This window comes from Fomitopsis serialis, assembly GCF_022376445.1.
Source record: "Fomitopsis serialis strain Sig1Antser10 chromosome Unknown B0H18scaffold_15, whole genome shotgun sequence".
Lineage (NCBI taxonomy): Eukaryota > Fungi > Basidiomycota > Agaricomycetes > Polyporales > Fomitopsidaceae > Fomitopsis > Fomitopsis serialis.
In genome coordinates, this window is record NW_025954975.1 from 282,792 (window position 1) to 301,263 (window position 18,472).

At 56.6% G+C, this 18,472-nt stretch overlaps 6 protein-coding genes across 6 annotated transcripts; 1 reads left to right on the top strand and 5 right to left on the bottom strand.

Annotated features, from left to right (window-relative positions):
• Window positions 1–77: 77 nt before the first annotated feature.
• B0H18DRAFT_1102885 (uncharacterized protein) lies at window positions 78–1,609 on the bottom strand (the record flags this gene model as incomplete). Its single annotated transcript, XM_048032566.1, has 4 exons — window positions 78–727; window positions 777–946; window positions 1,006–1,267; window positions 1,318–1,609. The coding sequence occupies 4 exons, from the start codon at window positions 1,607–1,609 to the stop codon at window positions 132–134; spliced, it is 1,320 nt and encodes a 439-aa protein (XP_047896360.1). The 3' UTR covers window positions 78–131.
• Window positions 1,610–3,154: 1,545 nt separating this feature from the next.
• B0H18DRAFT_872761 (NAD(P)-binding protein) lies at window positions 3,155–4,706 on the top strand (the record flags this gene model as incomplete). The annotated part of the gene is made up of 7 exons (XM_048040251.1): window positions 3,155–3,251; window positions 3,307–3,503; window positions 3,568–3,669; window positions 3,720–3,870; window positions 3,932–4,123; window positions 4,194–4,411; window positions 4,470–4,706. The coding sequence occupies 7 exons, from the start codon at window positions 3,155–3,157 to the stop codon at window positions 4,704–4,706; spliced, it is 1,194 nt and encodes a 397-aa protein (XP_047896361.1).
• Window positions 4,707–4,854: 148 nt separating this feature from the next.
• B0H18DRAFT_119314 (Alpha/Beta hydrolase protein) lies at window positions 4,855–7,038 on the bottom strand. The gene is made up of 10 exons (XM_048036057.1): window positions 6,747–7,038; window positions 6,603–6,688; window positions 6,480–6,548; window positions 6,328–6,427; window positions 5,995–6,273; window positions 5,846–5,939; window positions 5,668–5,785; window positions 5,586–5,611; window positions 5,117–5,530; window positions 4,855–5,057 (listed from the first exon to the last, which is right to left on the bottom strand). Exons 1-10 carry the CDS (start codon window positions 6,968–6,970, stop codon window positions 4,989–4,991), a joined length of 1,479 nt encoding a protein of 492 aa, XP_047896362.1. The 5' UTR covers window positions 6,971–7,038; the 3' UTR covers window positions 4,855–4,988.
• A 1,369-nt stretch (window positions 7,039–8,407) lies between these two features.
• On the bottom strand, window positions 8,408–9,236 carry B0H18DRAFT_1209125 (uncharacterized protein; the record flags this gene model as incomplete). The annotated part of the gene is made up of 3 exons (XM_048036305.1): window positions 8,408–8,713; window positions 8,775–8,879; window positions 8,951–9,236. The coding sequence occupies 3 exons, from the start codon at window positions 9,234–9,236 to the stop codon at window positions 8,580–8,582; spliced, it is 525 nt and encodes a 174-aa protein (XP_047896363.1). The 3' UTR covers window positions 8,408–8,579.
• A 3,035-nt stretch (window positions 9,237–12,271) lies between these two features.
• On the bottom strand, window positions 12,272–12,684 carry B0H18DRAFT_991907 (uncharacterized protein). The gene is made up of 3 exons (XM_048045090.1): window positions 12,578–12,684; window positions 12,455–12,520; window positions 12,272–12,402 (listed from the first exon to the last, which is right to left on the bottom strand). The coding sequence occupies exons 1-3, from the start codon at window positions 12,629–12,631 to the stop codon at window positions 12,301–12,303; spliced, it is 222 nt and encodes a 73-aa protein (XP_047896364.1). The 5' UTR covers window positions 12,632–12,684; the 3' UTR covers window positions 12,272–12,300.
• A 2,664-nt stretch (window positions 12,685–15,348) lies between these two features.
• B0H18DRAFT_1116636 (thiamine diphosphate-binding protein) lies at window positions 15,349–17,535 on the bottom strand (the record flags this gene model as incomplete). The annotated part of the gene is made up of 5 exons (XM_048033464.1): window positions 15,349–15,770; window positions 15,835–15,955; window positions 16,002–16,493; window positions 16,547–16,628; window positions 17,417–17,535. 5 exons carry the CDS (start codon window positions 17,533–17,535, stop codon window positions 15,349–15,351), a joined length of 1,236 nt encoding a protein of 411 aa, XP_047896365.1.
• Between the last annotated feature and the right edge of the window lie 937 nt (window positions 17,536–18,472).

The following is an 18,472-nucleotide window of genomic DNA, read 5'->3' on the forward strand; positions in this document are numbered from 1 at the left end:
CAGTTATCAGAAAGGTCGAGAAGTCGAGAAGACGCACAACAGAGGGTGAGTAGAAACTATCTTACTGATCACATACAGCCCGGTGACATGCACGAAACCTAGAAAAGAGATATTACGAAACTTCCCCAAGCTCACATATATGCAGGAGGTGGCTCGCCCCGCCTGACATCGTCCGTCTCTTCCTTCAACTGCGCCATCTCCGCCCGCAGCGTCGCCATCTCCCTCCTTAGCTCTTGCTCAACCTCCGCGCCCGTGAGCCCAGAGGATGCGGACATGGCAGGAACGGATGGTCTGCTCTCCGTTGCGTATGTGCCGCCTGGCGCCGTACTGTTGACAGCCGAGCGCAAGGTCGCAACTTGCTGTCGGAGTTCTGCCGCCTCGCGCTCCAGATGGTCGTGGCCTGAGGATATGGACGGAGTGTGCCTCTCGTTGAGACGTCCGCTGTTAGATGAACTAATAGACACAGGAGCGCTGAGACCTACACCAGCAGCGCCCTTGTGTGATACTAGTGTTCCTCCATGTGAGGTTGGGGGGAGGTCGTGCAAGGAAACCATGCCTCGAGGAATGCGATGCGAAGTCTCAAAGAATGGGTCGATCTCCCGGCTATTTCTTCCATCCACGTATGACGCCGCTCGCTTTCTGCGGAAGCAGACCGCGAGGAGGACACAAATGGTAACGAAAGCAAGACCGCCGATTACACCGCCAGCGATTGCTCCGGCTGGTCCACCTGTTCTAAGATGAGAGAAGTCGACATAGCAGACACAAAAATCACTTACTGTGGTGGGACGTGTTGAGCTCTGCAGCAGCAGTTGGACTGCTCGACGTCGATGCGGTTTGGCTCACAGTCGTCACAGCTGTGGACAGACCTGTCGATCCCGAGCTCATAGTTGACAAAACTGTGGTCTGGGTGGTCGAAGTCGTTGTGCTAGTGTTGCCATCGTCGAAGCTTTGCCGATGTGTTCATCGCTGGTTGAAGAGGGCAATGCGAAGGTATTGTGTACTCACGTGTACATGGCCCAGTCAAACAACAGGGCGGACGACTGGGATCCCTGCACCGTACTCATGACCAGCTTGTGCTCCGTATTGCTGAGGCCCGTTTGACTGAAGACCGAAACGTTGTATACGTATTGACTGGCGGTCGCATCGGGTTCATGGGCATAGCTGCCGGCCACTGCGCCGTCCAACTCGAAGGTAACATTGGTGAATGTTACGATGTCGGCCGCGCTGGCGCTGTTGACAATGATACAATACACCCAGATGTCGGTTCCTGGACAAGTTGTTCAGCCCCAGCTACAGGGAGATGGATACAGCACGAACCAGTGAAGTCCAGCGTCACATAGGGCTGCGTGGGATCCGTAGCATTTGAAGTCGTATCGTGCCATGTACCGTCAAATGCATCGCTCGCACTCGGATGAAGAGCACAGATAGAGCATTCTGGACCAAAGTTCCAGTTGCTCGAGTAACTTGGCTGGATACCGGTGGATGAGTCGCCGTATTGATCATCGATCGTCCTGTTGATCTGACCAGCTAAGGCGTCCAGAGAGAGGAGAAAGGAGACAAAGAGGGCATACTGTGTGTGCAGGCAACTATGTGGGTATGGGGGAAACATCTAGTATGGACGAGGGGCGAAGTAGCCGGTGTCAGTGGAGGAAAACATATATATATATATGCCGTGCACTTGATCTCGCAGTCTATGTACTGCACATTGACAGTTGACATCGAAGCTGATATTTCGCAGGCAGGGCTCCAACAATCAACACCAAGGGATAGAATCGCCCCGGCGACAATCCTGTTTGTCACTCACTAAGCAGGACAACGGCAATATGACACACAACGGAATGCCGAGGCATTAGGGTGGCCTTGACAGCCTGTTCAGACATGACTGAAACACTGGCAAGTCTCGTCCAAAATTCAAGCAAAGCAGACAGGATTCGTGTGTCTGGCGCCCGGTTGACCCATCGGTGGCACTTGAACGGTGAGATGCTCACGCTGTACAGCCCCGTCTGTCAGCGGGATAACCCTGAACTATCTGACCGTCAAACTTACCTTCTGGCACTCACGTCACCTCCGCGTGGGTAGTTCGGGCGAGAACAAAGCCCGTATAGAACTACAGAAGAGTCAACAGTGTCCTCGCCCTAGTCACGATCGAGTGAATAGACAGAGTGGTGAAAACAGAAGACGTGCAAGCATGTCGGCGAAGCCTCGGCTTGCATATTACAGTTCAAACGCATGAAGAACTGCACCGTGCTTGAGAAGTTCATTTACTGTGATTGTCCGTGCTGCGCGGTATACAATATAAGCCTTCGTCTGGCAGGAGAGGACCCACTCGACTTACCTTAAGAGAGTCGTTCAAATGACACGTGCGCTGGCACTCTAGCCCTCCAATAGGGTGAAAGTGTTCTGCAGGATAGGTGCTATGATCCAACTAGATTGCAGCGGAGGTTGCCAATGTTCCGGACGGATTCGGCAGTGACGCGCAGGCCTGATATAAGTGCGCACGATCACTATCTTTGAGGCAGCCTTGATAGTCGCGATGCACCGTCCCGCACACCACTGCAGGTCATCCTTTTGAATTGAGTATCTTTCGGCGCGTCCGTGAATATGAACCCCTCATGAGCGACGAGGACAGCTGCCAGGCTAACGAAACGCGCCGGTGGCAACGCGAACGCGTTCTTTACGCGTATTGACGCGTTTGATTCGCGCGCGCGGCGCTAGTCGCAGTGACTGCAGTTCCCCCGACTGAATGTTCGATGGTGTCTTTTGCCTCTCTGTCCATACGACAAATCTCCTCCTCCTCCTCCTCATGTCTGTGCATGTCTATGTACATTTGGGGATTAATTTGGGCAAATTGCGCGACTACTGGCGGTGGCGTAGTAAGCAACAGCCCCTCCTCCAGCATCGGCGACGATAGCTGCACCATGCACCTCATCTGCTCAACCATTGCTCTGAACCGTTAAGCTGGACACCCATGCACTTGCGCTTGTCATTTCAAGCAGCTTACTGAGCCATGTCTCTGGTGTAGCTTACGCGATGCATGACTGAGGCACCAAGAGCTCAAGTCGGCCATGGAAGTTGGTACTAGGATGACTGACTGACGCATTTATTGAGATAGACTGGAGTAGCCAGGTACGAATATAAGAGCGTCGTCGATACGATGCAATCTCTGTCAACAGACCTCGCACCCAGCCAAAGAGCAGCCAATTTCACAGACACGACAGGCAAGACGAACATCCTGCTCTTCGGTGCCACTGGTATTGCATTATCCCCCATTTTACTACTCGACGATCCCTGACACCATTACTACAGGATATGTCGGAGGTGCTCTATTGAGCCGCCTTCTGAAGCGCCCGAAGGCAGATACCTTCGAGATCGTTACGCCCATACGCGCTCTCTCGAAGGCGAAAGTTCTCGAGAAGCTAGGCGCGAAACGCGAGGTAGCCTCTCTTAGCGAGCATGACAAAATAGCTGCACTCGCCTCGCAAGCGGATGTCATTTTTAACCTAGTCAGTTGTAGTTTGCCGTTTGCCACAAACCCTGACTTAAACTAACGCACCGAATCCTGCACAGGCGAACGCGGACAACGTACCCGCCATGAAAGCGGTATTGAGAGGAATGCGAACAGCGCACGAGACCACTGGCCAACTGCCTGTCCTCATCCACACTGCATGTGTATTCATAGCGTGCGCGTAGTCCTACATAGAACTGACAGCTACTTCTAGTCTGGCACGGGAGAAATAATCGAGTTTGCGAATGGGGAATACGCCACTGACACCGTCTACTCCGACTTGAACATCGAGCAGATGAAATCAATCCCACCGGAAGCCCACCATCGCAACGTCGACCTGGCGGTGATCGGTGCAGATGAGGAAGGTACGATCAGTTTGCTATTCATTGGGCGATGGCGTCGGAAATTACTGACGGTACTGCTCAGGCTACGCACGGACGTACCTCATCTCGCCGGGAATGGTGTACGGCATTGCATCAGCTCTCATTCACGACGCCGGCATCGCGAAGCGGTTCTCCATCCAGATCCCGGGGCTCGTGAAGCCAGCCTTGGCCAGGCGGCGCGGTGGAATGGTCGGCCCTGGCAAGGCAGTTTGGCCACATGCTCACGTTGACGATGGTGCGTACCCGCGGTACCCCTCGCAGTCGTGCTCACAAGTACTTACTGACATGCCCACTTGCGTCTAAAGTGGCCGACATGTCCATCACGCTCTTCGATGCGATCTCCAAGAACCCACAGAGCGTCGGACACGGCTGGGAGGGCTATTACTTCGTTGAGAACGGGCACGTCAGTCGGTACGAGATCGGAAAGGCTATTGGCCAGGCGCTAGTAGACCTTGGACTCGCGAAGGACGCTGAGCCTACGTCATTTACTAACGAAGAGCTCGAGAACTACTGGGCGTCAGTGGTACGTCCCCTGCTCCCCTGCTTCTCAGAGTGTTATCGACTGACCATCACGGGCACAGTCTACTGGCAGCTTCTTAAGCGGGACGACGTGTCGCACCCGCGCGGACCGGGCGCGCTCAATCGGGTGGAAGTCCCAGAGCGCTGACGTGCTCGCGACAGTCAAGCCCGAGTCAAGCTGCAGTGGAAGATGGCGCAGGAGAAAGGCGAGGTTGACTTCACATTTGAGAGGGGCCTTGCCGAGTTGTGAATTAAACAGTGACATGTCCACCGCCGTTCGAGGCGTGCAGAAGAGGTAGTCATGATATAGCATAATAATGTAGTAGTTGACTGTTTGAATGAGACTCGTGCAGATGCTCCCAATGAACACGGTTGTTCGCGCGGCTCAGATGAAAACGGTGTCGTTACAGACATAGTTCGCGTGGGTGAGGAGATGGGGAGTGTCAGGCGAAGCAACCCGCCCTCTGCGCATGCGTGATTTTGATCCTCAAATTCTGCGCGTTTCGTCCACGGTTGTACAGTGCACATGTTCCAACAGCCAGTAAAGAATAATTGCACGCATCATACTGGTGCGTGGCCTTTCATAGGGCTTTCTGGGTCAACCATCGCGATATCATCGCCTGCGCTTCCGCCGGTTTGTCATGGGGGACGTATCAAAGCCAATACACGTCAGCACTGGTTCGCTGCGCGATTCGAGAGTAATACTCATCATATGTCCCGCGCCCGCTATTGTCGCGAATGTAAACGGCCCCACCGTCTTCGTCTCGCCGGCCACGTCCTCGCCGACATCCCACCCCCTCCATGCCTCTGCCGTCCACGCCTCCGCGCCTTCCCACTCGAGCTTGTCGACCCACATCCGGTTCGCGACCCAGTTGCACTGCCAGTCATACGTGCCCGCATAGATCAGCATCCGTACACCGCGCGCGAGTAGGCCCGCGACGTGGTACTGAGACGGTACAGCCCACTTGTCCAGATGCGCGCGGAAGCCCGCCCCGACCGCGCTGCTACATGCGGTGAAGTTATATGGAGAGGAGACGCCAAGGAGGGCGCGAATGGAGGGATCATCAAGGAAGGACTTGATGACGGCATTTTCGGCATAACAAAGGCTTGTGCCTTCGCAGGGCTACGAGGGGTGACATGCGTGAGAAGTGTGATGAGTTCATATGGATGACACGCACCTTCGAGATGTCGTACGGGTTGCGTCCTGCATGTGAAGACCAATATCACTTCCCTGCCAGATTTCTCGCGTGTCAGACTCACCACTAGCCCAGTAACCCGTACTCAGCTCGGAGTCGCAGAAGTTCACAGCGGCGTTGCAGTCAATAGCGTCGAATTGGTCGATACAATTGGCGTACATCGCTTTCTGGCAACGCGGTAGCTAGCGCGATACAATAGATAATCATTGCTACAGCTTCTACATGCTGTAGAAAGGACGTACCGCCATCTTCATCCGCACGCAGGTGCTGATCTTCTGGAAGGGTGCAGCTAGGGCTGCTGTGCCGCACTCTATTTCATATCGTCCAGGATATAATCTTGGATGTGTCCTTCACCACATACTCTGCATTAGTTCGTATAGGGAGTGCGTACGTTGAGATATCCGTGATGCCATTGCCAATGATCACGCTCTGTAGATTGATTGTCTCGCGTCCCTCTGCCTGCGCGATACGGTTCTGGTCATAGATGTAACTCGCAAACGCGGGGAGATATCGTCCACCGTATGACTCGCCAGCGAGATGCAGAGGGCGTCCAGCGAACTCGGTGAACGTCTGGAAGAAGATGGTGATGAAGGCATGCACGTTCCGAGCGGCGTCCTCAGTGGTCTCGATCGTCTCGCCGTAATCTGCGTACGAGAAGCCGACGCCGACCCTAAGCGATTAACCTCGTCAGCATGTGTGCAAGATTGCAATATAAACGGCCTACGGTTGGTCGAGGAAGAATATGTTAGCTTCCGCGTTCCACGAGTACGGGTTCCAAATCGTTCGATTATGGGAGGTGCCTGTCATATCGATTTTGCAAGGCCCTATATCGCGGTCATAACCAGTTGCATATTCCTCGCCGCAGAATGAACTGACCTAGCTCCATGAGGAGGCCCATGGACGAAGAACAGCCCGGTCCACCGTTAATCCACATCATGACATCGTCTGGTCGCGATTCTGTATCAGTGAGAGTTCAACAGCCATCGAGATTACTTGGACCTGTTTCTGGCTCCCTCCTGCTCTCAAAGAAGTAAAAGAACAGGTGCTTCGCGCCATGATCGACGTCCAAATAGCCGGTGTATACGCTGCCACCATTGGTTAGCCTCATGCTCAACCAGCGGTCAAACAAATCGGATGTCGTACTTCACAGTAGGGTCGCAAAATTCGGTTTTCTTGACGCGCACTGCGTAGCCCGGCAAGCTTGCATGGGCGAGCTCTTTGAACGTATCCTTTGCTCCGAGGGCTGACAGTCGCAAGCTTGATTCAAGGTCACTAATCCCGACCGTTATCTGCTCCTTGAGAGCGTGAACACCAGCCAGAAAGACACTGGCAGCACAGAAAGCTGTTGTCCATAGCTGCAACACCATGTTGTTCGAGAGCAGCGTATCTCGGTGTACAGTTCGCCAGGCCTAGGGGGATTCAAGGTCGCTCACACGCGAACTTCTTTCAAGTTGTCGCGGGACGCGGGCGCGACGGCGCGCCGCTTATCACGTGGGTCGCGTTGTGTTCGGGCGGCTCCGGGCTTGCTCGCCAGACGCTGCAGACCGTGGAGCTGCCACTGCGAACTTGAATGCGATGTGCTCCCTGTCTGACGGTGGTCTGACGCAGCTCGATGCCCCGCCGCCGCCATGTCCATCCGCACTTTGTGCACTCGCCAACGCATCCCATTGGCTGCCGCCCGCCGTCGACCACCTCGCGACACATCGTGTTTGCCCAATGTTTGCCCTCTGCGCGCCGCCGACGCAACACGTCCGATGCGTGCTCTGTCGCATCCTCTCGTTGTGCTCGGCTGCCCTGCTCTTGCTGTCTTCTCTCCGTCCCTCTCCCGTCTTTCTCCTCCTCCCGTCCCTTCCACGCGCTCCGGCCCCGCGTCCCGCTGCGCTACGCTCATGCGCCCGGCCGAGACGTGTCCGTCGACACCCCCAACACCGCCCGTTGCCTGTTTCTCGAGCACACACAGGTCAGTTTTTGTTCTTCTTCAATCGCGCGCATTCATCCAGCAAACTCGTCTCCCCGGCTTTCATCTCAGACTTGACTCCGCCTTCCCCCGCGCCCAATGCGCCCTCTGCACCCCTCAAATGTCCTACCACAAATGAAGCTCTGGCATCCTATCGTGCACCTCCAAGTCGTGTGGAGTGATTCCGTACGCGGGACGGCCCGCTACACGTCGTTCAGTGCGACGCTACCCAAGAGCGCCCGCCAGTCTCTGCCACGCTCTACGCGTCTCCTACAAGCTTTCTGTCCCTCTAGTCGGCACCCACTGTGCGTCCTTTGACGGTTCCCGCCGCCCCCATCGCTCGCTGTGCGGTATGGACACTCCGAGCCGTCGTACGCTCACCCTCCAATCTCATACCCACGCGACGCGCTGTATCGACTCCCATCGATACCGCACAGAACACTGCCGTTCACGCGCCTCTACACTCTTGGGGATGTCTCGCAATCGCTGCCGACGACGACCGACATTCCACCTCTCCAGTCACACGCGAACAGCAACGCCCCTTACTCGCACGCGGGACGCCACACGATGCGCACAAGCGCGGCGACTGCCTGCGGTCTTTTATCTGCCCGCCCTCACGCTCCTCGCAGCGACGGCAGAGTGCTCTAATTGTCTCCTTCGGCATTCGTACACCTCTACGACGGTACACGCGCCCCTTACGGACATCTCGCATTCACTGCCGACGACGACCGACATTCCGCTCGCGCGAGGCACACTGGGTAGCCTGCATGTGATCATCGTCACTCCTCCCCGCTTACCCGTATCGGAAACACGGCACACAACGCGCGCAAGCGTTCTGCGCGGTGACCGCCCGCGATCTCCTGCCCGCCCGCTGACTTCTCGCAGCCACGGACCGCAGTGCGCAGCGACGCGCAAGGTGCACGCCCGGATACATCGCAAGTCGCCCTGTGTGACCCTACGTACGTACGCCCACGACCCGTCCCGCGCCCCTCTCCCCAAGCACAAGCGATCTGTACTCACTACTCTAGACATACAGCACATGGTCCCCTCAATCGTGCAGCGCGTCGTTGCTGCCCGCTCCCCACGATCCGCAGCCATCGACGAGGCTCGTCAGCTGCAAGTCCTTCCGGACGAAGACTTCCGCAGGGACGCCCTACAGCAGGTCACCCGTCGTCAGCGAACTCCAGGACCGCCTCAACCTCAAGAAAACGTACCTTCGCCCATCAGCGCGAGAACCGACGACCTCGACACCGTACACGACAACCAGACCACGCAGCCCGTCGCCATGGCGCGCTCACTCGGCGAGCACATCCGCTCCGCTATGGTAATGAAGTCAGTACTCGCCCATGCGACGCGGTCGGAAATGCAACTCACCGATGCCTCCTCTCACCCACAGGCCCTCGCTTATATACCTCGCTGGAGAGTGCGATGGCAGCGGCCGGGGCGCCGTGGGTCTTCCGGGCATATCCTGCGCGATGTCCGCGGAAGCGAGCGTGGTGCCACTTGGCATGGACGAGGCTGGCGTCCATGCCACCGACGCCGACGTTCGGGCCCGTGCTCGATGGCCCGGGCATGCGGTACGTGCGCGTTGATCGGGCAGGGTCCGTGCACGTTCTTCTTTGACGGACGTTCCGGGACTGAGGGTGCTTTGCGGGACGAGCAGCCTCGCGCGTCATGGTGAGTTGATTCGGATTCGTCCACTGCGCAGCACGACGGCGGAAGTATGGCCGGTATGGCCTGCGTCTCTCAGGTGGACGATACGCGTGGCGTCCTGCGGCCCACGGGAGTGCGATCCGGGCGATGCGGCCTGCAGCATCGTACGAGATGCGCAGGCGGTGTTCTTCCATTCGGCACGGCAGCCTCTCGTCGCGTCCAGCCTGCGAAGCAAGTCTTCTGAGCCGTTCATGCAAGCGAGCTCTGGCGGTACGTCTCGCCGCCCGGCCTCTTTCCTCCTCGGATGTGACATGCTGCTTCCGTTGACGCATCGCCCTCAGCCTGCTCGTCGACGAGACCATCCTCTGCGCCACGGGGATGAGCGAGGTGAGTGCTGTCGCGGTGTTTCTGGTGCTAATGTTCTGTCGTTTAGTGAGCTGGAGGGTGTGGTGGGACGGCTCGGGGAGTATGCGAGGCGGGAGCTGTGTTTCATCGGGAGGATGGCGGGTGCAGACGCAGAGGGCATGACACCACGGTGGGAACACGCCGCGCGGCGACGCACATACGTCGACGTCGGCACAATGTCTGCGTGCACGACTGCCTGTGCACGGTTCAATCCCTGCTGTGCAGAAGACGCTTGCCGTGACGGACGACTGGCGCGTCGTGCACGTTGCTCGAAGTAGGTACGGTGACCGTGTATGTAGTCTCGAGGAATAGATATATTCTGAGCTATTCTACATGGTGGACATGGACCACGAGCGACGTCAGAGCCGTCGCCGCGTCCCCCTGTGGTATCCCTGCGAGTTGGCCAGTCAAAAAAGCACGACACCTCCGTCTGTGGTGTGTACGCGCGGAAGTAGCTACCAAAGGAATGTCTGCAGTTCTCGGGGCACAGGCAGTGACGCCTTCGATGACCACCGCCTCTCGCCCCTGCCAATCCCTTCGCCACTGAGCATCACGTCGAGCTGCTGAACTCGTTCGTTATGCGGACGTCGGCGTGAGCAATCTCGTCTCGGAGGGCGCGCCGGACGACAGCTAGTCGACTGAGTGTATTACGCACCCGTGCACCGTGAACGCTTCTGACCGAGTGGTGCGACAAAACCTGCTCGATGGGAACAGTGCATGGCATCGTCGTACAAGACTGAGATGTCACTCACTTGATGGTATTCCACCAGCTGCATGCATCTCGTCGGGGCCTGCCAGTGGGTGACGCGGTGCGAAACAGCTTGCTACCAAAGGACTCAAGCTAGAGCTCATGACGGCCAGTCGATCGCTTGAGCTCCGCCGGTGTGAGAAAAGCGACTCACCGAGACGACAGCCTGGAGAGGTTTGAAATCCAGGGACTGACGTGAGCGGGATGGCGAGTCCGGCATCGCCGTCAGTCGGGGACTCGCACGCTCGACTCAAACCGCTTTGAATCCGGGTCCTCTTCATTGTGCGAATGAGTCCCGCGGTGCCAGTGGACGCAAGCAATTGGTGATGGACCACGGCGACAGAGCCATCGAGGAGCATAGAAAACACTTGCTGAAGCACAGAGCGCGGAAGGGCGGGAGTGTCAATAGCGACCGGTAGGGTTTCGAGCGATGTATACGTCGGCGTTCGCGCATTCTCCGCACTACCTTCGCTGGAGATGATGGGTCTACGAGATCGAACAGGCTCGACGCCGAGCGACCGATCTCATTCGTTCTGCGAGTCTCGACGACAGCTGGGCTACGAGGATTCAAGAATTAGCTCAACCATGAAACAGGCCCCGTGTCCCACGACTCGCGACCAAAGAGACTACGCACCTATACACCAAGCATCCGGCGTTCACATCATACGAGCTACATGTCTTGCGGAAGCTGTGGAATCTGCCCCGAGTCGCCGGTCACATTGGATTCCATCGTCAGCAAGGCTTGAGGTGCCGGTGTTTGCTCACGAAACACTGCGCATCACGCCGATCGAGTTTGCAGAGGCGAGATGGCTAACTCACCGCTGTTCAAGGTTCAGTCTTCCGAGCTTTGAAGAGCACGAATAAGCGACGCCGTCAAGGACGAGCCTTCACTTTGCGAATTGGTGCGGTGGAGTACGCAGGCCATTGGACGGCCTATGCGTCGTGACTCGGGTGACAGCACCTAATGGGAACAGTGGAGATGCAGAAGCGCAGGAACAGAGCGAGAGGACGTACGAGCAGGCTGGGAGCGGCCGAGTAGTATATACCATATTTTCGAGCAGTCTATACAGACATGTATATGTTGATGTTCTGCGTGCTGCGTACCATCCTCGTTTAAGCCGAGGGGTTCAAACACGAGTTGCCGATGTCAAGCCGTACGGCCAGGTTGCGCCAGGAGCGGGACAGTGCAACGTACGGCACTTACTGAGGACATTCAGGGTCATTGCGAGCCTATTGGGCGAAGACATGCACGCTGAGGGTCAACACTTACTGCGGAGCCTGACGGCGAATGCGAGCCTTCCCGTAAGCGTACAGAGGTCCGCGTCGACGCAATACTCACCTCTGTAGATCGGGACTGCGGACAGTTCGCTGTTCCACGCCTCTCGGCTTTGAATACTCGACCACACGCGACTCTGCTCTCGCATGTTCTCGAGTTGCTGCGGCTGCTCTACCGCATACTTATATATCCTCGGATGACACGCAGTGTGCATGTCCCAGGACGGAACGACTGTCCGGTGTCGTCATGCTCGTAGGTGAACCCAATCGATTCAGAGTGCAAGAAATCAGTACCATTAGAAGGTGTCACGGACACGGCGGAGGAGGCGCTGCGGGACAGTAAGTAGACTCATGCTCAAGTCTCTGCGGCGTATGCGCCAGGGGCTTCATTCCCAGCGCATGCACACCGCATCGTAGATGTAGGGCTCGGTCTCATTCGCGAAGGGGAGTGCAATTCAGCTTCGCTGCACATCTCCCGTGTGACCCGACGAGTCGGACAACGCGGAAAGCTCGACTGGGAGCTATGCACCGTGATTCAACGCTCGCACTGGCACCGCAAACCGGTCGTCATAGGCGCAGCGTCAGGGACTCTGCACGATGGCTAGACAATGCGTCCGAGGTAGTCGGCTGCTCGCCGACGTCATCTTCTGTGCAGCCCGTCACATCTTCGAGTTGAACGCCTTCGCGCAGATCAGTGATTTCACAGGTACCCAACAGGATATTGGACGATCTGAATGCCGTCCAAGCAAACGCGGACCGGGGCTCTGGAACATATGCATATCCGTGCCACGGAACAGTTGCTACTGGACCCTATTCGGAGTCCGGACCAGTCATTGACTCGTGCGTCGTCGCCGTCATCAACACGAGGCTGAGATGGAAGTGACCGTATCTTGGCCTGTTCTGCATCTTCTGCGCTCTCTGACGGTTGACGGGAAGCAGGGTTGGGCAGCCGAGATGCGGCCATGCAGACAACGCCGCAATGCTTCGCATTGTTTACTGCGCATTGGCCAACGCAGAAGTATGCGTCGAGCAGCCATGCAATTGCACGACGTACGTCTCATTACGCGCGGGACACAATGAATCTGCTCGCCGGGATAGCAAGCCTTGCTATTACAGCAGCAAGTGTATACCTGCACGCGTCATGCATGGCAATTCGCGTGCCTGTATGCAATACGCCGCGGTAGCGGGATCGCGCGTGGGTCTTCGATGCACGTAGTCAATAGTATGCCCGACTAGAGATAGAAATCGGGTGAGAGCCGATGTGACGCCGCGCATGTCTCGCATAAAATACTGATCCCCGCAGGATGGACCGTTTTTGTCCCCGTTGACATTGCTGGAGGATGTGATCACGCGGGCGCACGATATGCCAGGAGCTGGACCGGCAATGTGATCGGTCCTAGCTGGTACATTCGCGCCAAATAGCCACCTCTGGTCATACTATCCGCAACACGAGAGACGGTGGGATGCCCGTCTGCCGCGCTCTGCCAGCGCTCGGATCAACGTGGAGAACGCATGACGGTACGTATGCATTGCAGCCGATTGTACAGCAGACAGTAGAATGGTGCCCGACGTCCCGCCAGGGAAGATCGGGCTACTCGCTGCAGCATTCTCGCTCGAGTCATGACCAAATGTATTCCAGGCACGTAAATCCCTTTTCCGTCCTCAAGGTATCATGACCCATGTCACAGGCAAAAGATATCCTTTTCAGAAACAGGCACGTAGACTCACCGAGGTTATATGATTCCCGGCCAACCATCTCCTCACGCCGCGCGCCCCGTCCGAGCCACTCGATTGTAGCTCGTTTGACAGGATCTGTCGAGTTCATGGCTAGCCGGTGTTTGGTATGTAGAACGTGGATTGACTGCCCCGACTCGGCGCATGTGGTTGCAAGTGTGCCTGGACAGCAGGGCGCAATACGCAGTTAGTAGCTCAAGCCGATGAAAGTGAGGTGAGTGTTTGACGCAGAGGTATCGCGCAAAGACCGTGCAGAGACGGTTGAAGATAACTAGTAGCCGACGCCGTTAGTAGGACATGCACGCAGACGGAGCTGGCCCACAGAGATTGATTGTCTGCCCGAAAGATGGGCCCCAGTCGTTGGACTGCAGACGCATATATGCCGACAAGACGAAGGAACCAATGTCGGCGAGCGGGCAGGTGAATGGATGGGAAGAGGAAAGCTGTGGCTGAAGCGCTGAAGCTTGACGTCGGGTCCTGGACGCGTCACGACTCGTGACCGTGCCAGAAACGAACTTGGTTATGTACCTCAACTGCATACGCTCCGTTTCCTGTCGTGCGTCTTTGACAGAACCTCGGATGCCTGTCAGACAGCTTGGTTATCAAAGCCGCGCGCGACACAGGTTGTACTGACGTCATGATCATCGGAACGTTTCTGTGTCGACAGCGCCATGTAGGATTTGACAAACTACACATGAAATGCGCGGCCGTGCGCATTTCCGGGCAGTTTTTATAGCATATGCTGGCTCGTAAAGCTCCCCGCAAACGACTCGGACTCGTAGCCAACCGAGTCGTCCCACCCAAGCTTACGGGTTCCGGATTACCATATCGGGGATACTACCTCCCGTGTCTTGCTTCCACGAGCTCACCGGGTGATTGTAACAAGGCAATCTGTGACGGAATAACAGTGAGTAATCCACTTCCTCACTCCGTAACTAGTAATGATGTGGGCCTACTGTGCGAATGTTACTGATGATTGAGTTCCGAGTCTGTCACGGACAGTCATGGCAGAATGCTGTATCAGGTAAGTATCAATTGCATGCCAGTCCAGCTCGGTCAACTTCTGAGCAATGTCAACAAAGTGATGTTGCTGAGCCATTGGTCTGCCTGTTGATCTCAGCTTCAAGTTGTCCACTCAACAAAGCTGTTTTCACCTTTGAGAATCATTCTGAGTCGCTCTGAGAATGAGCAGTACACCCAAGGAAGTGAGTAAGATCAGAATCACAGCATGAGCAATGTCACATAGTGTTCATGGGAAGCACAATAGACTGACGTGAAACAGGCGCCGGGCACATCAGAGGAGATGAGTGGCGGATTTGATGTGCATTTGTGGCACTGTTGAGGCGAGCATCATTCCGGTGAGTGCAAATATGGTATGAGCTGTTCTGACACATGAGTTTGGCACTTGATATGCATGAGCCGAGGCTCCGAGCACCAGCAACATAAAGGTCAGTGGGCAGAGAGGCAAGACACACTACTCTTGACCGTCATTATGCCTCGCCCCCCTTCGTCGACGTAGCCTCCCCGAGTCCCCGATTGCGCCGATCTCTTGCCCGCTCCTACCTTCAATGTTCAGTGGTGTGGGCCTATGTACAGTCAGTATATCTCGCAATTGTTGTCGTTGCATCTGTGTTCATACTCACTGTTTGTGATTCTTCAACAGCGGTTGTGTACTTAAACCTCACATCGAGAGCGAAGATCCGCGAGCCACACCCGCCCGACTGTAAGTAACTTCCCGATATAGTATTGACTTCATCTCAGCCATTCACAGCGATCATCAGGAAAACTACATGTTGCTTCAGCCGCCTTAGGCGGCTTTCCGTGGCTTTGCATCCGTCTTAGCTGACTGACCTGTCTTAGGGTACTTAGCTCCGGACAGCCACTAGGATGGCTGAGGAGCAGCTAAGCGCATCAAGCCGCGCAAAGCCAAATAAGTGTTAGTGTAAGTAGATACTATGACAAAGTATCCTAAGCTATCCTAAGCAGTTTCCTCGCGAACATCGACCTGGAGTGCCCGGACCCTGACCGTCGAAGCCGTATAGCAAGCTCATGACAACGCCGGTACGCTGCAGCCACTTCCGCTCGCCGGACGCAATGAACTGGTCGATGATGCACTGCGCGTTTTGCAAAGCCACCGAACTGCGCCCCCAGATGGTCAGTGTGTCGGGCAAGACGAACAAGTAACCCAGCTCGAAGCCGAGCGTGCCAAACTCGGAGAGCAATGAGCTGCAGATGACGAAGCGCGCCTGGCCGGACCCCAGCGCGTTCAGTGGGACGTACTGCTGCTCGTTCTCCTGGTCGAGGATGACGGCGTGGCGCTGCGAGGGTACCGCGCTCGACGTCTTGGCCGGACGTACGTTTACCTTCTCGAGGGCGAGAGCCCCGAAGGCAGGGCCTCAGTGGTTGCCCAGTTGCTGTTCTGCCCCTCCTCCACAGTCTTCCCTCGGTGTTCAGGATACGTGTGGGGTTGCGTTGAGGCGTGAATCCTTCAAGATAGGTGGATATGGCCTTCCCGATGCGCTTCAAGGTCTCCTCCGTCGAGCCGGTGGTCCGCGCGGGGAGCGTCTTCTCTGCCAGTTCCTTTGGGGACGGGAAGATGCGGAGTGCCGCTTTTGCTCGTCGGAACGTAGTCCTTTGCGCCACTCGCCGCCTTCTCTATCGTGCCCCAGACCCACTTCTTGCGGTCCTCCACGTCATTCTCGGTGAACGTCTCGCGCTCGACCAGGTACTTGGAGTACTGGGTAGCGGTGTGGGCTACCTCTCGATGGCCTTGTACATGCGCGGCTGCGTGAAGCTGGGCTGGTCCGACTTGTTGGTGGCCGTGGCGACGGTAGCAGACGATGTCGATGACGATGTCCTTCTTCCACTTCGCGCGCGAGTCGGCCGTAAGTTGGCGGACGAAGTTGACCGCCTCGACGTTGTCGCCGTTGACGTGGAAGATGGGCGCGTCAGTGGCCTTCGCGATGTCGGACAGGTGCCGCGTCAAACGAGCGAACCGCGGGTGGGTCGTGAAACCGATGTGGTTGTTCACGATGAGATGGATAGTTCCACTCGTGCCGTAGTGGGGAAGGTTGTAGAAGCCAGGCAGGTGGACGAGCGAGGTGGGCGAGCGAGCGGGCTGGCGGACGGGCTGGTGAGAAGGACGAGAAGACGGGCGAGCATCGCACTCACCTGTACTAGCCCTGTCGGAGCCCACCTCCCCCAACTCTGTGTTGCGCTCGCTTCCCTGTCGCGTTTTGCGTGTGCTTCGACGCTACTTACCGCAGTGTTGAGTTGACGTCGAGTCGTCGACGTGGAGGCTGCAGCTCGCGAGAACTCGGAGAAGTGCTAAGCGCCTCGGGTACGAGACATCACGTGCCCTTGCTCTGACTCGTTGAGTCGCTAAGTCCCTCTCCCTGGGAGTCCCTTCGCGTTCGCCGCCCATCAGCCCTCTTTCCTGCCCACGCTCGCCTGTCCGCAGCCCATCTCCAGGAAACTCAGGCGGGCGCATCCACAAGAGATGTGGCGGGTCCATCTGCCTGCTGCGCCCAAAAATTGCGCGGCCCACGAAGGTAACGACTCCGAGCTCCAGGGACGCGTCATCGCTGGACTCGGAGGCTCGTGAAGGATATCAAGGCAAACTGGAGGCCGTAGCCGGCGAGGATACAAGCACCTCAGGTGAGAGTGCCCGCACTTGTCTGGCTTCCTCTATCGCCACTTTCTTGTCCTGTTCCCGCTCAACTTCTCCTCTACGTCTGCGCTGGCGACGTTGATGCATCCACGTCGTCTCATTCGTCGTGTCTACGCCCTCCTGGCTGCACGAATCGTCCTCATTCCATGCCACTCTCGCGCTCTTCGAAGGCTGCTCAGGGTGATCCGGGACGCACTGTCCGCCAGAATACAACTCTGCCGTGGTCTCGCTACACATACTCTCGCCGATATTGCGTACACGTAGCTGGGTCTGGGGCTGGTCAATTGGGATTGAGGTGTCGGTGAGACTACTATCCTAGTATGCCGTATTGGACCGTGCAGGTTCGAAGCTGACGATCACCCCCTGCTCACCGCACCCATCGCCGGGTGATCCGCAGATGCTCGCCCAAGTGGATGAGGTCTGCTCGCCCAAGTGTATCTCCCCACTGGATGTATTTTGGAATGGCAAGTCGCGAACTGAAGATGTACATGGGTGCAATCAAGGACAAAGGTGAGTACGAAGCAGGCTGAAATGACACCCCAGGAGACGCAAGAAAACAGAAGGCAAATGATGCGGACGATGCCAATACACAGCACCCACGTGTAGCCGAGACACGCGCAATGCAGCGCCGGGCGACACGGTCGTTGAACGCGGCGGGACGACGAGGGCCAATGCGCCGCACGCTGATACGACAAGCCCAGGTCCTGCGGGGCCCAACCCAATGAGTATCGCAGCGCCGAAGGAGCGTGCGTCAGGCCTCCGCTGAAAGAACTGCCTGGTGAGTTGTGATTTTAGTCGACGTCCGCTCATGTTCGCTGACTCGGACTAGCAAAAGTCCTTTCGTAGATCAGCCCGCCGCCACATTCAATATGGGTCGATCCTGGACAGTGGCCTGACCGGCCTGTTACATCATCGCATCGTGTGCCGCAGTGCAGCACAACTCGACGGTACTGATGCACAATGTACGGATCCTATTTCTACCCAGTAGTGTCAGTTTCGGCCGAGCGCGCGAAGTTGGAATGAGCGTCCAGCCGAGCAGCGAGCAGTTTCGCCTGCTGCCAATTTTATCTGCGACTGTCATCATCTCGCGTCCCCGTCGTCGTTGGAGGGATCGATGCTCGCTGCTCGCCTCTCTTCCACCCGTCTGCAGACTGCCCGTTCCCTGTACTGTTGTAGATCCTGTATTTACCATTTCCGAATCAATGCTATCATGTATTCGCTGTGTCTATGCAGAACCCGTTAGCCAGCAGTGTGCGCTTAAGCGATGTTTAATTGGACTTATATACCTCCTAAAATGAACTTGGGTGGGGCTTATAGATCGCTTTGGCATGCTTGATTAAGCAGACCCGACTTGAAATAAGCAACTGGACCTTCTTACTTAAGCCGCCTCGGCTTACTGGCTTCGCTGGCTTAATGGCTTAATTAAG

Bases quoted from the DNA above. Each gene is read 5' to 3' on its own strand.
- B0H18DRAFT_119314 (XM_048036057.1), bottom strand. From the start codon at position 6,970: ATGGTGTTGCAGCTATGGACAACAGCTTTCTGTGCTGCCAGTGTCTTT. The intron at 6,689-6,746 runs GTACGACATCCG...CAATGGTGGCAG, and splicing joins TTTTGCGACCCTACTGTGAA to CGTATACACCGGCTATTTGG. The intron at 6,428-6,479 runs GTCAGTTCATTC...ACCGCGATATAG, and splicing joins GGGCCTCCTCATGGAGCTAG to GGCCTTGCAAAATCGATATG.
- B0H18DRAFT_991907 (XM_048045090.1), bottom strand. From the start codon at position 12,631: ATGCGAAGCATTGCGGCGTTGTCTGCATGGCCGCATCTCGGCTGCCCA. The intron at 12,521-12,577 runs CTTCCCGTCAAC...AGATACGGTCAC, and splicing joins ATCTCGGCTGCCCAACCCTG to TTCCATCTCAGCCTCGTGTT. The intron at 12,403-12,454 runs TAGGGTCCAGTA...ATGTTCCAGAGC, and splicing joins TGACTGGTCCGGACTCCGAA to CCCGGTCCGCGTTTGCTTGG.